The 21,482-nt window shown below is 36.2% G+C and overlaps 1 protein-coding gene across 3 annotated transcripts in view; it reads right to left on the bottom strand.

Annotated features, from left to right (window-relative positions):
- Window positions 1-4,846: 4,846 nt before the first annotated feature.
- Window positions 4,847-21,482, bottom strand: part of LOC121867336 (enoyl-CoA delta isomerase 2-like) — a 58,491-nt gene continuing 41,855 nt past the window's right edge. For all 3 annotated transcript variants that reach the window (XM_042367261.1, XM_042367263.1, XM_042367262.1), the window contains exons 8-9: window positions 16,932-17,099; window positions 4,847-5,424 (exon numbers count right to left, since the gene is read on the bottom strand). In XM_042367261.1, coding sequence (XP_042223195.1) covers window positions 5,326-5,424; window positions 16,932-17,099 — 267 coding nt within the window. In that variant the 3' untranslated portion in view covers window positions 4,847-5,325. The remainder of the gene's footprint in view (window positions 5,425-16,931; window positions 17,100-21,482) is intronic.

Below are 21,482 nucleotides of genomic sequence, written 5' to 3'. Positions count from 1 at the left end.
TTTCCGAAAATTTTCGAAAATTTTCAGAAAATCCAAAAATTTCCGAAAATTTTCCAAAATTTTCCAAATTTTCCAAAAATTTCAAATTTTTCAGAAAATTTTCCGAATTTTTTCCAAATTTTCCGAAAAATTTTCCAAAATTTTCTACCTTCCAAAATTCCAAAAATTTTCCAAAATTTCTAAATATTTTCAGAAAATTTTCCAAAATTCTTCCAAAATTTTTCAAAATTCAGAATTTTCTGAAAATTTTCCAAAATTCTCCAGAAAACTTCCAAAATTTTCCTGAAATTTTTCCAATTCTTCCAAATTTACTTTCAAAATTTTCCAAAATTCTTCCCAAATTTTCTCCAAAAATTTTCCCAAATTTTTCCAAATTTTTCCCAATTTTTCCAAAATTTTCCAAAAATTTCAGAAAATTTTGAAAATTTTCAAAATTCTTCCAAAATTTTCCGAAAATTTTTCCTAGAATTTTCCAGAAATTTTTGAAATTTTTCCAGAAAATTTCAAAAATTTCAAAATCAAATTTTTCCAAAATTTTTCCAAAATTTCCATGAATACTTCCAAATTTTTCCAAAATTTTCCGAAATTTTCCAATTTTCAGAAAATTTCCAAAAATTCCTCTAAAAATTTTCCAAAATTTCAAATATTTTCAGAAATTTTTCAAAATTTTCCAAAATTTTCCTAGAAATTCAAATTATAGAAAATTTTCCAAAATTTTCCAAAATTTTTCAAAATTTTCCGAAATTTTTCCCAAATTTTTCCAAAATTTTCCAAAATTTTCGAAAATTTTCCAAAATTTTCAAATTTTCCAAAATTTCCAAAATTCTTCCAAAATTTTTCCGAATTTCTAAATTCTTCGGAAAATTTTCCAAATTTTCAGAAAATTCCCGAAAATTTTCCAAAATTTTCAAAATTTTCGAAATTTTTCCAAAATTTCCGAAAATTTTCCAAAATTTAAAAAATTTTCCACCAAAATTTCCGAAAATTTTCCAAAATTTTCCTAAATTTTCAGAAATTTCCCAAACTTTCAGAAAATTTTCCAAATTCCTAAAAATTTTCAGAATTTTTCCAAAATTTTTCAAAATTTTCCAAAATTTTCGAAATTTTTTCCAATTTTCAAAATTTTCCAAAATTTTCCAAAATTTTTTCCGAAATTTTCCCAAATTTTGCAGAATTTTCCCCAAATTTCTCTGAAAATTTTCCAAAATTTGAAAATCTTTCCAAAACTTTCCAAATTCAATTCTTTTGCAAATATTTTCCGAAATTTTCCAAAATCGAAATTTTCAAAAATTTTTCCAATTTTCTCCCAAATTTTCCCAATTTTTTCCAATTTTCCAAAATTTTCCCAAAATTTTTCCAAAATTTTTCAAATTTTTCCAAATTTTCCGAATTTCCCAAATTATTCAAAAATTCCGTTTCCAAAATTTCAGATAATTTTCCGAAAATTTTCCAAAATTTTCCAAAATTTCCGAAATTTTCCAGCTCCAAATTTTCCAAAATTTCCAAAAATTTTCACAAAATTCTTAAAATTTTCAAAATTTTTTCCCAAATTTTCCGAAATTTTTCCAATTTTTCAGAAAATTTTCAAAATTAGTAATTCCAAAAATTTCCAAAAATTTTCCAAATTTTCCAAAATTTTCAAAAATTTTCCAAAATTCGAATTTTCCAAATTTTTCCAATTCCCAAAATTTTCAGAAAATTTTCCAAAATTCTTAAAATTTTTCAGAAATTTCGCAATTTTCAGAAAATTTTCCAAAATTTCAAAATTTCCCAAAATTTTTCCTGGAATTTTTTCCAAATTTTTTCCAAATTCTTCAAAAACCAGAAAATTTTTCCAAAATTTTGTAATTTTCCAAAAATTTCGAGAAATTTTTCCAAACAAATTTTCCAAATTTTCCAAAATTTTTCCCAAAATTTTCAAAATTTTCCAAATTTTCAGAAATTTCCCAAATTTTCAGAAATTTCCAAAAATTTTCAAAATTTTCAGAAATTTTCCAAAATTTTCTAAATTTTCCAAAATTTTGAAATTTTTCCGAAATTTTTCCAAAATTTTCCGAAATTTTTCCCAAATTTTCCGAAAATTTTTCCAAAATTTTCAGAAAATTTTCAAAAATTCATACAAAATTTTCCAAATTTTCCCAAATTTTCAAGAAATTTTTCCAAAAATTTCGAATTTTAAAAAATTTCCGAAATTTTTCCAATTTGAAATTTTCCAAAATTTCGAAATTTTTTCCAAAATTTTCCAAAATTTTCCCAATTTTTCCCAAATTTTTTCCAAAATTTTCCAAATTTTTCCAAAATTTTCCGAAATTTTCCAAAATTTTCCGAAATTTTTCCAAAATTATCCAAAAATTTCCGAATTTTCAGAAATTTTCGAAAATTTCCCAAAATTTGCCAAAATTTTCCAAAATTTTCCGAAATTTTTCCAAATTTTTCCAAAATTTTCCGAAATTTTTCCCAAATTTTCCGAAATTTTCTCAAATTCTTCCGAAAATTTTCCAAAATTCTCAAATTTCCAAAATTTTCAAAATTTCAGAAAATTTTTCAAAAAATTCCGAAAATTCTTCCAAAAATTTCAGAAAATTCTCCAAAATTTTCCAAGAATTTTCAAATTTAAAATTTCAAAATTTTCCAAATTTCCAAAATTTCCAATTTTCCAAAAATTTCGAAAAATTTTCCAAAAATTTTCAAAAATTTTTCAAATTTCCAATTTTCGAAAATTCAAAATTTCAAAATTTCAATTTTTCCAAAATTTTCAAATTTCCAAAATTCCGAAATTTTTCCGAAATTTTCCACAAATTTTGAGAATTTTTCCCAATTTCCAAAATTTCCATTCAAAAATTTCTCAAATTTCTGTAATAAATTTTCCAAATATTTTCAGAAATTTTCAGAAAGTAATTCTGAAATTTTTCCAAAATTTTCCCAAATTTTCCAAATTTTTCCAAAATTTTCCGAAATTTTCCAAAATTATCCAAAAATTTCAAATTTTTCCAGAAATTTTCAGAAAATTTCAAAATTTCCAAAATTTTCCAAAAATTTTAAATTTCAGAAAATTTCCGAAATTTTCCAAAATTTTCCAAAAATTTTCCAAAATTTTCAAAAATTTTGTAATTTAAAATTTTCCAAAATTTTCAAAATTTTCAGTATTTTCAGAAATTTTCCAAAATTTCAGAAAATTCTGAGAAATTTTTCCAAAATTTTCAAAAATTTTCCAAATTTTTCCCAAATTTTCCGAAATTTTCAAAAATGTCCCAAATTTTCAGAAAATTTTCCAAAATTTTCCATACATTTTCAAAAATTTCCGAAATTTTTCTGAAATTTTTCCAAAAATTTTCCCAAATTTTCCGAAAAAAAAAACCTAACCTAACCTAACCAAACCAAACCTAACCTAACCAAACCTAACCTAACCTAACCTAACCTAACCTAACCTAACCAACCTAACCTAAAAAAAAAAAAAAAAAAAAAAAAAAAAATTGTAAACTAACCTAACCTAACCTAACCTAACTTAAAAAAAAAAAAAATGAAAAAAAAAAAAAAAAAACTTAACCTAACCTAACCTAAAAAAAAAATTAAAAAAAGAAAAAAAAAAGAAAAAAAATTGTAACCTAACCCAACCTAAACCTAAACGAAAAAAAATGAAAAAAAAAAAAAAAAAAAAATTGTAACTAACCTAACCTAACCTAACCTAAACTCTAACCTAACCTAAAAAAATTTAAAAATGAAAAAAAAAAAATTGTAACCCAACCTAACCTAACCTAACAAAAAAAAAAAATAAAAACATTAAAACCTAACCCAACCTAACCTAACCAAACCCAAACCAAACCTAACCTAACCTAACCTAATTCCTAACCTACCCCCCAAACCACTTGGGGAGGATCTTCATATGATCTAGCCTGGGGAGACCTCAGTTGATACTTTGGGGGAAGATCTTCATAGATCCAAAAAATATATATATATATATATATATATATATATATATATATATATACTATATATATATATATATATATATATATATATATATATATATATATATATATATATATATATATATATATATGCAAGTAAATCACTGTAGGTGCGCTTGATCTAGGTATATGCTGATAACCACAAGGAAAGAAGAAAACACGAAGTTCCCAAGCGCTTTCGTGTAATTCACATCTTCAGGGGTGAGTACAGACTAGAGAGAGTAATACAAATCAAGGTGTATATATACAGAGGAGGGTGAGACCAGGTCCACAATGGTCAGGTATTAGGTAATGACCCTACTAATCTTTAAATAGCACACAACGGTTGGTGGTCAGGTCAGATGGTCAAGTGACCCGGCCTTCTCACCTGATCACAAATCTTCTTAATTACAAAATTGTCCAGCTTGTACATGCCGTTACTCAAATTCATGTTGAATGCTTCGGTATGTTTAATAAGACTAGATTCTATGATGTTCCTACTATCAATTGAATTACATGGTAATATTGAGGAGGCATTATCCCAGTCAATGCAATGCTTGTTATCCCTCAAATGAACAAACAGAGCATTGGATTCCTGGCCTGTCCTAACACTGTATTTGTGATGTTTAATTCTAGTTGCAAGATCTTTACTCATATAGCGTGACATATAATTTTTTATATTTTTTTATTTAGCTCATAAAATTCCTACAAATTACCCGGCCAGAATATAATTTACATTGCTGGAATTCTTACAATATTATGATCATTTTGAATATAAACATCATGGATTTTGCCTTAGACATACAAATTTTAGATCTAATGTAATAATTTGGTTTACACAAAGCAAATATTTTATCTTTTGTGCAAAATATATGAAGTTTACATTCAAAATATTCCCTGACCTGCAAGGAATCCAGAAATGTCAATTATATTATCCTAACTTTAGTCTGAGTTATTATTTATTACTAAAAATGTAAATTACGTATTTCAACCCCTAGATTATTTGCTCATTATTTTAACTTGTCGACTTTGCCTTTCCTCCATGTTGTAGGTAGCAAGGAGGGATTTCACAACTTAAATATAGTACTGTATAGTATAATGATTTCATGATCCCATTTAGTGCTGATTCAGTTAGTGCTCTCTTCTTAGGAATGCATCCTGTGCACTAAGCAGTGTATTACTGTATATATTATAACCTTAACCATTGAAAAATAAGTAAATAGTTTATTTAGCCCCAAAATATATACAAAGTGAACAATAAAAACAATATAGATATTGACGAGCCTCATGAGTTCTGGGACACTCTTGGAGACACATGATACATACTATAACTGTAAGACTATGCACTGTACACACTTTGTATCACAGCCTAAGTTCCTTATAGTTTTGAATTTCTACTAAAAAATTTCATCATGACAATAAAGAATTCCTCAGTCTGCATTCTCTCTTCAAGGTGTTTACATTCAAATTCATTGACCTGTGAAAAGAAAAAATATACTCAGTTCATACATCTTAAGGGTAAAAAGTCGTGACTCATAGGTCAAATTTTTTTGCCTACTATTAGTTAAAAATGTTCATCATTAATGATGGATTGATTCTTAAATTTTGAGCTCAAAGCCAGACAGCTCATGTAATGCACAATCAGGTTCAAAATTCTTGAACACTTGACAGTATTTGGCATGTAAGTACCCAAAGATCTTAGGTATAACGGAGAGTTTTATCCCATTTTGTGGTTCAGGCATAATATGTGATGACAAGTAGTGTTATTAATATACCCCAATCATATACAGTGGGGTATGCTATAACGAATCTAATTGGTTCTAGAACCTTGTTCGTTATAGCATTCGTTCGTTATAGGATTAATCCGTTCCAGGCCCCCAAATACAACCACTTAACACTGAAAAATATAATATAAAATTGAAAAAAATTGTAAAAAAGTGCATAAATATGCATCTAAACCCCCGAAATAAAGAATATAATTAATACTTGTAATAAAAAAACAATAAATTAGTAACAAAAACAAAAGAAAAAAAAATTTGTTCTAGGAGTTTCGTTCGTTATAGCATTCTCAATTTTATAGGTAAAACCGTTCGTTATAGGAATATTCGTAATAGAATCCATTCGTTATAGCATGCCCCACTGTATGTGTAACTCAGAAGTAGATGCCAGGTATTGCTAAGCGTTCAAGACTTTTGACCCTGACTGTCACTAACCAATCAAATGATTAAGAATTGATAATTCCTCCCATGACAGTTGTCTTCCTAAATTGGGAAAATTTGACTGCTAAAGTTTCCACTGTAAGCAGGTCTGTCTGTCTATATTGAGAATGTGGTTTCACCAAGAGTATTTGAGTGCAAACACCTTGCCTACTAATCACTAGACTTTGTTATATTAGAACTGGCTAAACCTAGTATTTTCATTTCTAGCATACTGTACTCTGCACAAGACATGAAAGAGAGAGGGTGTCTAGGCCACTTTTCTTTGAACCTAATAATAAAATATGAAATCAGGATAATAAAAAATTTAAGACTGGATGCCTTGTATCCAGGTAGCTAATAAAACTTGACTGTTAGCAAATGTGAGGGGTTGGTGTGCAATCAAAAGGTCCATAAGTAACAGGCACCCCAACAAAAAGAGAAACATCTCCCCTAAGCTACACCACAGTCCATCCCCAGTACCAGATGTTTCCTAAAAAGCCCATTGCCTGTATTCAAGATCGTGGAGCATGGGGAATCACCACTAGTGTACAGGCATACACTGACTTACATCCTGGCAAAATTTAGTCTCACACTTTCTGCCTTGGTGACAAAAACTAGTGTTGATGTTATGGACAGTTTTACCAACTCTGAAACTGAATTCCCACCAGTTACCAACTCCTATGAGGAAAAAGATAAAATAATGTAGTACAGTACCAGTAAATGTAACAAAATTTGTCAAACATTTCACTACACAAAGAAGACAGCTTAGAACAGCTGAGATCCCTCACTCCCCTCTCTATCACTCAGCATGAACTCCCTGCGCTTTGAGACCAGCAGACAACCTTTCGCAATTCCTCAATAGATGGCAGTGCCGCACCACTGCCATAAGTAAACAATCCGCACAGCAGCAAGGGTTGTGTAGCTGCAGCCATTTATTTGTTATTTTTTACCTACTGAGTAAGTAAATAATCTCATTTTCGCAGTATATCAACAATATTAGTTAAATCAATTGTTTTATAGTACTGTAGTTTACAGAGAATACTTGTAATTGCTAAGTACTGTAATGAGGTAACAGTCTTTGTAAGAGGCTGATTTTAGTTGACCCTAAGAAAACCTCTGCTACAACCCATCAACTAGCATCGTGGAAGACGCATGGTAATTTTCAAGGTATATTTTTGTAATAAAAAGTGCGTCTTCTACGCCGCAAAATACGGTAAGCAGCCGACTCTGCTGCAGATTACGACTTCTAAGGTGAGTGTAAATGGGTTGCTAGTGATGTGAAGAGAATGGAAAGCTAAATACAAAAGATTTAATACTGTAACTCATATTTTTGGTTTGTTCACTTATGGAGGTGTTGGATTGTCAAGTGAGGGTGGCAGTGTGGCGTCTGCTGCCGAGTCTGGTGTTCCTGAGTCTGGTGTTCCTTGATATTGATACTGATATTGAAACAGTCTGTTGTTCCCGAGTCTAGTGTTCATTGGTGCTTTAGTTAGTAAGAAAATAAACTCGTTAAGTCAAGTTTAGCCACTTTTATTGACCTCCAGAACCTAACCCTATTTTCCCCATTGATTACATATAATTATATACTGTATCATGATTTAGTATATGGCAAACATCCTTGGACCATATCTTGCGATATATCCCAACCCTACTGTACTAGGTATTCCACCTGTTGTCTTTAATTAACAATCTATTATCATTTCTTTTGAGGAAAAAAATAAAAATTATGTACAGCACCTCTTTCATCCTATTGTAGTGATGGGTTGTCAGACCACAGCTTACATCTCAGAAACAGTCCAGACCTGACCCGACATTAGGGGGGTCAAGTGTAAGGGTAACCCTCGTGGCCACTCAAGGAGTTACAAATCAACTAGCTCCCCTTCCCATGTCACACAGCCCCAACAAACATGTAAGAAACCACCTGCCGACTCTCTCCCAATATACACAACTACAGTACATCTCAGACAAGGCCCAGACCAAACCTCACATTAGCCAGGTCAAATGTAACCCTCGAGCCCAAGTCAAGGGGCCACAAATCAACCAGAGCCTCTCATGTCACATGACCCCACCAACGATGTTAACAGACAAGCATTCATCTGAAGATTTCTCCAGAATATACAACAACTTATAGTCTCAGAAACAGTCCAGACTTGACCCTACATTAGCGAGGGCAAATGTAAGGAGACCCTTCGCCGCCCCCCCCCGATCAGCTCAACCTGACGTCTCCCAATATATAGGACGTCGTAACCCTCCCTCGAGAGGGAAAGAGAGAGAGAGAGAGTGTGTCTTGTGACCAGGAAGGGCCAGCTACTACGTCCCCAGGCCCGCTCGAGAGGAGTCAGAGAGGACCGGAGGCAGTCGCCCCCGGTCAGGAGCGAGACTTCCCTCCGGTGCCCAGCTAAGCAGTCTCCCATAGAGACAACCCAGGACCACCGGCTAGGCCTCCCCTAGGTCACGTGAGTTTTTGTCAGAGCTTTCCATGGGATGAGTTACTTACGTGGGAAGTGTATTCATTTCATGTTCATGATCCGAGAATCAGTGTCTAGTAACGTAATATGATGTCCTAGTAACGTAAATATAATGTCCTAGTAACTTCGATAGAAGGTGTTATTAATGTGTCCATGTCATTGTCGTAATTAATAAACAGTTGTAACGAAGCGGTGTTTGAGAAGTCGTCCTTATGAACGTAATAGATGTGTATTGACATATAAAATAAGATAAGTGTAAGTGTAGTTCAAATAACTAACACGGGCACGCTACCAAAGTCTTCCTCTCTTTACATTTCTCTTACTATCAATATTCTACCGATATGTAATCTTCTTCATGTGAGTTTGTCTCATTATACTATGGTTGTCTGGTAACTGTATCCTGTAATATTTGGCATATTTTTAAACACTTTATTTAATATTTCATGTATAATCTATGCCTATTACTTCCAAACTTAGGAAAATTCCAATACAGTATTACCCCGCTTTACACAGTTTCACTTTCCGCGATTTCTCATTTACGCGGTACCTTGCCAGAACCGGACTTTCACTTTCCGCGGTGCATCTACTCATATACGCGGTGAAGTATAATTTCTTTTATTATTTTTTTTATTTAGCTCATAAAATTCATACAAATTACCCTGACAGAATATAATTTACATTGCTGGAATTCTTACAATATGATGATCATTTTGAATATAAACATCATGGATTTTGCATTAGACATACAGTGGGGTATGCTATAACGAACGGATCCTACTACGAATATTCCTATAACGAATGGTTTTACCTATAAAATTGAGAATGCTATAATGAACAAAACTCCTACAACGAACATTATTTTTTATTTATTTTTTTTTTAACTAATTTATTGTTTTTTTATTACAAGTATTAATGATATTCTTTATTTCAGGGGTTTAGATGCATATTTATGCACTTTTTTACAATTTTATATTATATTTTTCAGTGTTAAGTGGTTTTATTTCGGGGCCTGGAACGGATTAATCCTATAACGAACGAATGCTATAACGAACAAGGTTCTAGAACCAATTAGATTCGTTATAGCATACCCCACTGTTAAAATTTTAGATCTAATGTAATAATTTGGTTTACACAAAGCAAATATTTTATTATTTGTGCAAAATATATGAAGTTTACATTCAAAATACGTATTCCCTGACCTGCAAGGAATCTAGAAATGTCAATTATATTATCCTAACTTTAGTCTGGGTTATTATTTATTACTAAAAATGAAAATATACTATTTTCTCCCAATCACTTCTCTGGTAGGGAGGGAAGGTGGGGGGTGGGGTATTTTGATTGACAGATAGTGTTCTTGAAGAATATTTCTTTGTTTATTTACTGAAGATATGTGTTTTAGCTCATAAAATTCATACAAATTACTCGGCCAGAATATAATTTACATTGCTGGAATTCTTACAATATGATGATCATTTTGAATATAAACATCATGGATTTTGCATTAGACATACAAATTTTAGATCTAATGTAATAATTTAGTTTACACAAAGCAAATATTTTATCTTTTGTGCAAAATATATGAAGTTTACATTCAAAATATTCCCTGACCTGCAAGGAATCCAGAAATGTCAATTATATTATCCTAACTTTAGTCTGAGGTATTATTTATTACTAAACGTTAAAATCTAGTGGTTTCACCCAAACATTTCTCAGAGAGGTAGGAGCTAGTGAGCTGGGAAGAGGGGGGGGATTTGAGTCCATTATTTGAATGGACATTAACCTGCGACTGTATTTCTCTTAAATATTAATTGTGTGAGCATACCATCATAAAATTTAGATGTTATTTTTACTACAACATAGGTATTGTGTCGGAAAAAGTGGAGTTTGGGGGTCGGCCAGTCTCTATTGGAATTAATCCTTTATGTTCTGTTGTTCACTTTACACGGTTTTCACTTTCCGCGGTACCCTGTGGGTTCAATTGACCGCGTAAATCGGGGTACTACTGTACTGTACAGGTACTCCTCGACTTAAGACCACCCGGGCATACAACCGCCGCAGTCGTATAAAATATTTTTCAAATTACATATTTTCGAGTCCCGACGTTAGTGATCGCGCTGTGTACTGACAAAATTTTCGTTTGTAATTCCCTTTAAAATGGCTGGCATGCGTAAAAGTGAGAGTTCTCGTAGTGTCATTTTAGATTTTCTATGTACAGTTGTACCCCACTTAACGCGGTCAATTGAACCCAGAGGGTCCCGTGTTAAGTGAAAACCGCGTTAAGTGAATAACAGAACATATGGGATTAATTCCAATAGAACCCAGCCCGACCCCCAAACTCCACTTTTTGACGACAAATAACTATGTTGTAGTAAAAATAACATCTTAATTTTATGATGGTACATGCACACAATTAATACTTAAGAGAAATAGAGAAATACAGTCGCCAAGTTAATGTCCATTCAAATAATGGACTCAACTCCCTCCCCCTCTTCTCACACTACACTCACTGGCTCTTCCCTCTGAGAAATTTTTGGGGGAAAACCAGGTATAGTAATAAATAATTCCTCAAACTAAAGTTAGGATAATATAATTGACATTGCTGGATTCCTTGTAAGACCAGGAATATTTTGAATATAAATGTCATATATTTTTCACAAAAGATAACATATTTACTCAGAATAAACTTTACATCAAAAATTTGTATGTCTAATGCAAAATCTATGATGTTTATATTCAAAATGATCAGCAAATTGTAAGAATTCCAGCAATGTAAATTATATTCTGGCCGGATAATTTGTATGAATTTTATGAGCTAAAACAAATATCTTCAGTTAATAAAAAAAAAAAAATATTCTTCGACACTATCTGTCAATCAAAGTACCCCACCTTGCCTTCCCCCCCTCTTCCAACCGCGTGGTCAGTCCCAACCCTCCCCCCACCCCCCACCAATCCTCCCTTCCAGAGTTTATAACATTTAGTATTAAATAATACCTCAGATTAAAGTTAGGATAATATAATTGACATTGCTGGATTCCTTGTAAGACCAGGAATATTTTGAATATAAATGTCATATATTTTGGACAAAAGATAACATAATTACCTAGAGAACAATTTTTATCTAAAAATTGTATGTTTAATGCAAAATATATGTTGTTTATATTCAAAATGATCACCAAATTATAAGAATTCCAGCAATGTAAATTATATTCTGACCGGGTAATTTGTATGAATTTTATGAGCTAAAACAAATATCTTCAGTTAAAAAAAAAAATAATTCTTCACCGGGTAACAGATGGTCGGTCGGTCGGTCCCTCCCTCCCCCCCACCCCCCACCAACCGTCCCAAGGAGATGTGTGGGATAACCACTAAATTTTAATAAATAATACCTCAAACTAAAGTTAGGATAATATAATTGACATTGCTGGATTCCTTGTAAGACCAGGAATATTTTGAATATAAATGTCATATATTTTGGACAAAAGATAACATAATTACCTAGAGAACAATTTTTATCTAAAAATTGTATGTTTAATGCAAAATATATGTTGTTTATATTCAAAATGATCACCAAATTATAAGAATTCCAGCAATGTAAATTATATTCTGGCTGGGTAATTTGTATGAATTTTATGAGCTAAAACAGGCAGTCAGGCAGGGTGGCGGGTGGGGGGTGGTGCGAATCTAAAAATAGCTCTCGAGCCGGACACTCACCCCGTATATGATGAAAAATGCCGCGTTAAGTGAAAGTTCAGCTTTGGCAAGGCACCGCGTATATGCGAAAACTCGTTAAGTGAAAGCGCGTTAAGCGGGGTAAAACTGTATTATTTTCGCATTTTCGACTTACGACCTGGTCGTCGGTCCCTAACCCCGTCATAAGTCGAGGAATGACTGTATCCAGTTTATTTCCAGTGGCAACCTTGCCAGATAATTGATATACTACATGAATACATTTATCAATTTGCAAATACAGTGAGTTCTGCTATAACGCATGTTTTGACAACGCGAATTGGCTCTAACACGATTTATGAATAGAGGAACGATATTTGTATAACGCGAACGCTTGTTTGCTGTAACGCGATTTTTGCTTACTATTTCTCCAATTTTGTGGCATTAACTGTGAATATGGTAAAGAAGAATATCTCCAAGAAGCGTTCTGGTGATCGCATTCCCAGTGATGATCGTAAAAGAAAGGCTATAACCCTTGAAGAGAAGCTCGATGTTATCTTCCTCAAAATCACCCTTCTCCCTCATCAAGTTATATTCATATTTTTTCAAGGTAAAGTGTTACATTTACTTTATAATTTCATTATTAGATATGAATGCAACATTTATTTAGACTGTGCTATCCTTTGTGTTAGGCTAACTACTAAATTTGTTTTCGATTTCGAGTAGTAATCTGCACCTAACCCTATTTTCTCCATAAGCCCTGTTATTTCTATTACGCGAATTTCTATAACACGATGTTTGACAAGAACACAACTATTGCGTTATAGCAGAACTGACTGTACAGGTGCTTCTCTACTTACGAACGAGTTACGTTCCTGAGGCGATTTTGTAAGTCCAACTTTACTCCTGTAGATACCAAACATATTGTAAAAAATGAAAAGATTATGGATATTTAGTACAGCTATACCCTTTAATACAGCCTTAAAACCTGGCTCACTCTTCTCCTCTTAGGTAATGTTTGGTTCCATCTGGAATTTTCTTCAAAATAATCCAGTCTCATCCACATTAAACACCTGTTCTGGCAGGTTACCCCCCTCAGTGATGATGTTTGTATCTCTGAAAGTTTGTAAGTTGAATGTTAAGTAGAGAAGCACCTGTACAGGTATACCCTGATAACCAACGCATAGAGGGACTGTGAAAAGTCATTGGTTGGTGAATCAATGGTTTATTGAAGCAATTAATCCCATAAGAATATAGTATAACAAATTTCAGAAGGTTAGAGACTGGCCACTCCCCCAAATTCCCATCAATCTTTGATATATCTCTGACTGCACACTGTCAAGCAAGAAATCAAAGCAGACATGTAAAGCAAGCATAATAAACATTAAATAAATTTACCTGTGTTGAGGATGGTAAAGACAGTCTAGGGTGGCAAATTCAAGTCTACCAATCTTTGCTGGTCCATTACCACTCTTATTATGCCTTTTTACATCACAACAAGCTGCCCCTCCTAAGGGTGCTTAGACATGATTGCGTAACACATGAAGTCGGAAATAACAAAATAATCAAGTTTCTACCAATCTTTGTTAGTCCATCACCATTCTTATTATGCCTTTTCACATCACATCAAACTGCCTCTAAGAGGGGCAGCACAAGAGGAACTATTACTGAGGCATTTAGGCATGATTGTGTAACACACAAAGTCGGAGACACGTGTTAAGTGTAAACAAGTGCAGAGAAGAGAGAATGGGTTGGAGGCAGTGCGCAGAGCCCTCTCGTGGCAAGAATTTGCACAACACCACTGCCTGCCAAATTCAAAACAGCTCTGCCACTCCTCCCCTGATTGTTGGATCTCCAGGTATCAATGAAACTTGCGGGGAATTTCCCCTATGTGTAATCGTCGGTCATGTGAATTGGCGGTTAATGGGACATCAGTTTTTGGGGTATACCTGTACAGTACTACAAACTTGTGATATGGTGTGTTTATTGTATTGTCTACCATGTATTTTCAAATTTCATTACACACACACAAAAAAAAACCCAACCATTTTCCTAAATACAGTACAGTATAGTCTCGATTTACGCGGATTTTGTTTACGCGTTTGGCCATTTACGCGGTGCCTTCCCAGAATGAAATGTTTGAATTACGCGGAAAATTTCATCATTTACGAGCGGCTGGAGGGGTCCAAACGCGCCACGCCATTTTGTATTCTCGCAGTCCATGCTTTACCATACGCGGGAAGCGGCGCGGGTATGGGTGCGCAGTATGTCGCTGATGCGTTATCGCTGACGTCATATGACGTATCGGACTGTGATTGGGCCACACATCCTTACCTCCCTCCCCCGCTAGCTGTGATTGGTTTAATGTAATATGACGTGGCCAGCCACGGGTGGGGAGAAGCTACTGACCCTGCCGGGCCAGTCGGATTGTTCTCAGTCACCTCGTATATTATTCTCTCTTGTACCTGCTAATCTGTTCAACAATGGCTTCCGCTGGACCCCCACCACCCCAGAAAAACCTTGAACTACCTGGTACAAGCCGCCCCAAGCCTAAGAAGATATGACGAGCTTTAAGCTATGAAGTTAAATACAAAATCGTGCAGGATTTGGAGAAAGGAACGAGACAAGTTGATTTGGCGTGCCAGCATGGCGTGAACGAATCTACGATCCGGACGATCAAGAAGGATGAAGCCAAGATAAAAGAACACACGAGCATTACAAAATCTGCAGGTGCTTCAATGGTGAGAATTTGCTGGTGAGCTACTTGAGTCGTCAGACAAGACGTAACATGGTGGTGGACAAGTGGGCAATGCAGGAGTACGCCCGTGAACTGTACGTAGCAGTGGTGCGCAAGATGGGAATTGCAGAGCCCAAACCCTTCACTGCTTCCTCTGGGTGGCTGCAAGGGTTTAAAAGACGTAACAAGATTACAAACATTAACATTGTTGGTGAAGGTGCTAGTGCTGACCGTGTTGCAGCGAGTGATTTTCCTCCATTCTTACGAGAAGTTATAGGGGAAGGACAGTACACCGACGACCAGGTGTTCAACATGGATGAATCCGGTCTGTTTTGGAAAAAGTTACCTTCCAAGACCTTCGTTGTCAAGTCTGCCAGCAAGTGTCGGGGCCGGAAATTGCAGAAGGAGCGCATCACCATCCTGTTTACCACCAATGCCTTGGGTACCTGTAAGCTCAAGTTATCGGTGATCCACACAGCCCGCAAGCCGCACGCCTACAAGAACATGGACATGACCAAGCTAAATGTCCACTGGCTAACCGCACGTAAGGAGTGGATGTTCACTGGTCTGTCCCTCTCCTGGTTTGACGACTGTTTCATTCCCGATGTGAAGAAATTCTGAGCAACAATGTTCCATTCAACATTTTGTTGCTCCTTGACAACTCACCAGGACACTCGCCCCTACTGTTGGATCGTCACACCAACGTAAAAGTAGTCTTCCTTTCCCCTAACACTACGTCATTAATCCAGCCCATGGATCAAGAGTTGATATGTAATGTAAAGGCTGCTTTCTCCGCAAAGAAGTTTCGGCTCCTTAATGACTTGACCAACACCAAGGATGAATTGCGGAACCTGAGTGACACTGATAGTGAGAGAGAGGACGAGGATCAAGAAGAGGAGTTGGCGGAGCATGAAGTTTGCGTCAAACAGTTTTGGAAGAAATTCAACGTCAAGAAAGCTGTTGATTTCTTGGTGGAGGCATGGGGGCAGCTGTCTGTGGCAACAATTCGTCACACGTGGCGGCATGTGCTGCAAGGTATTCCAGGTGGGAGGCAGAGGCAACCTGTGACTGGTGAGGTTCAGTCTGTTGCAGTGGCAGTGGACCATGCAAGAGAAGCTGCACAGAGTGTTACAGCTGCAGGCTTCTCAGAGACCACCAACGACAACATCATGGAGGTGATCAGGGATCCTGAGGTGACTGCCGACGAGATGTTGGAAGACGATGACTTCAGTGAGGAGGCAGGTGGTGCGGCAGCACAAGAACAGAAGTTAACACATGGTGATATAAAGGATGCCATCGAGTTTGCAGAGAAACTCAAGCTCATCCTTTCCAAAGACCCTGTCAATCATCGATATGAAGTTTTCAATAACCATCTAGAACCAAAGTATGGAGCAGTACATCAAGATGTATCACGAACACATCAACACTAGCCGTCAGCATAACATCACCGACTTTTTCGCCCGCAACCCACCACAGCCAGCCCAAGTCAGTGATAGTGACAGTGATGGTGACTTTGAGGGGTTTGTCAGGGAGGCCCTGATATCTGTGGTGGATAGTGATAGTGATTCTCCTGAGGGCCACAAATCTGCCCTCTGCCTCGGAACCAGTCCCCATCCACGTAAGTGTTAAACCTTGATTTTTCTTTTACCTGGTGCAGTATATTATTCTCTTATTGATATTTATCTTCTATATTATGTGTGTGCGCATACCATCATAAAATTAAGATACTAGTTTTACTACAACGTACGTATTGTGTCGGAAAAAGTGGAGTTTGGGGGTCGGCCCAGTCTCTATTTCAATTAATCCCATATGTTCTGTTATTTCATTAACGCGTTTCTCGTAATACACGGACCTCCACGGGTTCAATTGACCGCGTAAATGCAGACTATACTGTATAAAAAAAATTAAGACCAACCTTATGAAGAAAATCCTTTTTATGAGCTCTTAACATCCCTTTGGCATTGACCAAAGTATTGGGAGGTAGCTGGGCCCATTTATAAATTCTTGACCAAACTTGATCAATGCAGGCCTCAGGAATCACATCTGTTACCAAACCTGCCTGGTAGGCTTCTCCTGCAGTTATCTGGAAAACAATTGTCTATAAATTCTTCAGAAGGATATAGGTGAGTGACAAGTGTATGTGTGTGGTGGTAGAATGTGTGTCTATTGTCATCTCCAGGCATCCTTGATTTCCTCATTATCAACCACATTGCCATGTTCATTTCTCAAACACACTGTTCACCAACAACATCCTTGTTTCTATCCACTATTTGTCTGACTATTCTGAAAATCTCTCTTCCCGTGTCTGCACTATTCAACATATCCTTGAATGTGTCTTGTGCAAGCTTCTCACCCTTGTATACCTCTTCTGGACCTTTGCTTGGCCTCTGGGTACTCTTCCCTGTTACTGAATATCTTCCAGGCCTTTTACAATCATCTTTTCTCCTTTATCATCTGTTTACTTCATCTTCCCACCACCTTATTATGAATGCCTGGCTTGGCCCTTCATCTAACCATACATCTTGTCAGCCGTGCTCAGCAGAACATTCTTTATTTGGGGTCAGCATCTCACTCCACTAATCTCACTGGACGGTTCCAATATTGCACTGTATTTATATTTGAAATTTTTGATGAATAATATATTCTAAGTTTTGAAATTTGAAATTTTAATGTTGTACTTGTAGTGAATGTTAGAATGAATACAAAACATACTATTGATGCTGGTATCTATAAAGTAAGCTTATTTGTTGTCATTGCCTTATGATTTGCGAGTACCAATGTATTAGTGTCTGGCCGCATGGTCTTGTGACTCCATGTAAGGGCGGAAACGATCCTCCGGCTGGTTACCGCTGCTAACTCGCTCGTTTGCTGGTGCAGACGACACTTGGGGTGGTTGGACAGAGGTGGGAATGGCAGCGACTGTCTGCATCACCGGCAGATTCAACCCAGCCGCCATACCGTCAGTATCTAGCTACCCTGCTGTCCGTCAAATTCTGGCTGTGATCTCATCATAGGTCCTGGACTCGTGGGCTGTGTTCCCAGACCTTCACCTATCAACTGCCAACTCTCTGGTCATCTACCACTACCGCATACCACGACCGTCAGTTCATCACATTCTGTCTGTGCCCCGGTGTTCTCCTGCCATTACAAGACGTCGCTCGAGTGTGGAGTTAAATGGGCGCTTCCCTACCCTGAGTGTGCATCACCGTGTTCCAGAACCTTCCCCCAGGGCCACTGCCGTAGGAAATATTTGTTCATGGTTTGTGTTACGAACCCCTCCACCCAGCACTACGAACCACGCCATCTATTGTCCTGATCTACCTACCCAGCACCACGAGCAACGCCATCTAGGGACGAGACACGAGTATGACTCGTCTTAGTTACCACTCCGAGGTTTCCCTTCTCCCTATCCTGGTTGTTGCGTCACCTCCTCAAAGTCTTCTTTGTCAGCTCCAATTCGAGGAAAGAGACTTGGCTCTGGGAAGTGACCACAGGATCATCTATCCTCTAAACCTACGTGCAGTGACTACCTACCGTCTTCTACAATACTCAGCCTTACTCGTCAGCCATCTCAGCTCCTCACTTAAGTACTTATATTTTGTATTAACTCCCCCACGTCCACTTGCTTCAAGATTGTTTTATGTTTATTAATATGTATATACTGTTAATGTTTAGGTTAAGTTTGGTTAAGGGTAATTTATAAGCTGAATATTTTGTTTAGGGATTTATGGTACTCTATTATATACAACGAAAACTCGCATCCTTTGTCTACCCTTTTATAGTCCGATTGTCTTTGTTTTTTTTTTATTATTGTTACCTGTTGGGATCTGGGTAGACTGTTAACTATATTCTAAATCCCCAACTCGTAACAGTTTGATTCTATAATTGTTTGATTCCATTAATTGCTGACTCCCCTTTATTGTTTGATTCTATCAATTGTTGACTCCATTTAATTGTTTGAATCCATTAATTGCTGACTCCCATTATTTGTTTGATTCCTTTAATTGTTTGCTTCCATTAATTGTTTGACCCCATTATCTGTTGACTGCCTTAATTGTTTGACTCCCGTAATTATTTGATGTTTGTTGAGTGGTGTCAGAGTTTTGTGTTATATTTTTAGAGTAAAGAGATGCCAATCTCAAACGGTTGTTTGTTATTCCTCGGAAAACCATGGTCCTTGACTTTCCTTTATTAAGATCCTGATTAGCCTGGTAAGGGATTTCTATCCCTAAGTCCCAGGCCTTTACACTCCACTTTTTCCGACACAATACCTATGTTCTAGTGAAAATAACATCTTAATTTTATGATGGTACATGCACACAATTAATACTTAAGAGAAATAGAGAAATACAGTCGCCAAGTTAATGTCCATTCAAATAATGGACTCAACTCCCTCCCCCTCTTCTCACACTACACTCGCTGGCTCTTCCCTCTCTTGAGAAATTTTTGGGGGAAAACCACTAGATTTTAAGGTATAGTAATAAATAATACCTCAAACTAAAGTTAGGATAACATAAAAGAATGAGGAAAAATTTACTTTTTCTCACAAACAATGTTTCTTTCTTATCTCTACTGTATTTTCTATTTTCTTTCTTTCTACTTTTCTTTCCATAATTTCTCATAACTAATCTCTAATTCATGTTCTTATTTAATTAAACAATTATGGAGAGTATAGGAGGTGGAAAGAGTGGTAAAGGTAGGGTGTAGTGGGGTGTGTGATGGAGGGAGAGAGAAGGTGGGTGGGAGGGTTGATGCAGTCATTCCACCCTCACCCACAAGGGTCGCTTGTCCTCCCTTGTAACCAAAAATGTATGTGCCTCACATGCCTATATAATACAGATTATTTTGTTTCAAAATACATTTATTTAACCAAACATTCGGATAAGCTTTCAGGATCGTTTTACTTTTTACTTTTATCCTCTTCACCACTGATCGGCTCGTTAGCCGCTTGGGCGATCGGTCACGTCTCTGTCATGCACTGTTGGCAAGTACTAGTCATGTATTGGCTCTCTGTTATGCACTGTTGGCAGGTACTGGGCATGCACCGGTTCCTGAATGTACCTGAACCTGCTCCAGTGTTGGTCAAGTCTGGTCTTGAAAGAACTCACACTCGGTGCCGTCACAACACTTTCTGACAGATTGTTCCAAGAGTTCACAACTCTCACTCCGAAAAAGTTAGCCCTCACAGTTTTCTGGACTTGAGCTGTGACCCCTTGTGGGGCGAGCGTCTGCCAGCTCCAAGTAAGGACACTCAACTGAGTAGTGCCCCTTGAGATACTTTTACACCTCAATTAGGTCGCCCCTTGCCCGTCTGTAGTATAAGCTAAGCAAATTCAGACGCTCCAATCTCTCATGGTAGTTGAGATGCCGAAGTGCAGGCACCAGTCTGGTAGCCCTCCTTTGAACATTTTCAACCAACCAACAGTCCCTAGTATATCTTGAGGACCAGACGGGGTGACACTACTCCAGATGGGGAAGCACTTCACTCTTGAAGATCGTTACGAGGGACGGACCGTCAAGATATCTCAACGACCTTATAAGACCCAATAATTTATAGTACAGGTATTTGGAAAAAAGTGTTTTTAACTCGATTAGAACTGACTTTATTGATTACGGTAACAATAGATGACACTTCATGTGCACATGATGGAGGGGGGGGGAGACAGGCTGTTGCTCATTCAGCATTTGTTTTTATTTATTCATTACATTCTTGTATGATCAGCCTCTTATGGTGTATGCTTCATCATTAATAATATAAAATATTAAATATTAAAAACAAAATTATATAAATTTGTAATTTGACTTCAAAATAATAGAAAAATTTAAACTCTTGGGAGTGTTGTGACGGCACAGAGTTTGAGCTCTTTCAAGACCAGACTTGACCAACACTGGTGCAGATAGAGGTGCATTCAGGAGCCAGTACATGCCCAGTAGTTGCCAACAATGCATAACAGAGACATGACGGACTGCCCAAATGGCTAAAGAGCCGATTTGTGGCAAAGAGGGTAAAAGTAAAAAGTAATGACTGTGCCAGGTGTGTGTGTATGTGTGTGTGCCTTTTGCTCCCTTCCCAGAAGGAATAACATCATCATTGTTTGAATTATTTTACCTAAAATCTTACCATTTTTCAGTGACTTAAAGTGTGTTGAACTTGTAGCTAACCAATCACAGTGCAGCATTAGGGGCAAGTCCATTCTAAGAGAGGGGAATAAATTGCTCACTCACAAGTCTGAGAGGAGGAAAGAGGCCAAGGGATTGCTGACTGGCAGCAATTTCAAATGACCACGAGCAGCGGGAATTTAAAACAACAAATATTTAAGGGTTTGGACAAATATTTTTACCCAGAAAAGGTCTGGACTTACCGGGTCCAAAATTTTTAGGATTTTCTAACATTATTTACTATATAGTCTCTCCTCGACTTACAACAACCCGTACATACGACGGCCATGGTCGTATAAAATATTTT

Source organism: Homarus americanus, unplaced genomic scaffold (genome assembly GCF_018991925.1).
Source record: "Homarus americanus isolate GMGI-L3 unplaced genomic scaffold, GMGI_Hamer_2.0 scaffold6317, whole genome shotgun sequence".
Classification (NCBI taxonomy): domain Eukaryota; kingdom Metazoa; phylum Arthropoda; class Malacostraca; order Decapoda; family Nephropidae; genus Homarus; species Homarus americanus.
The sequence above is the reverse complement of the archived record's forward strand: the minus strand, read 5'-3'. Positions and strand labels throughout refer to the sequence as shown.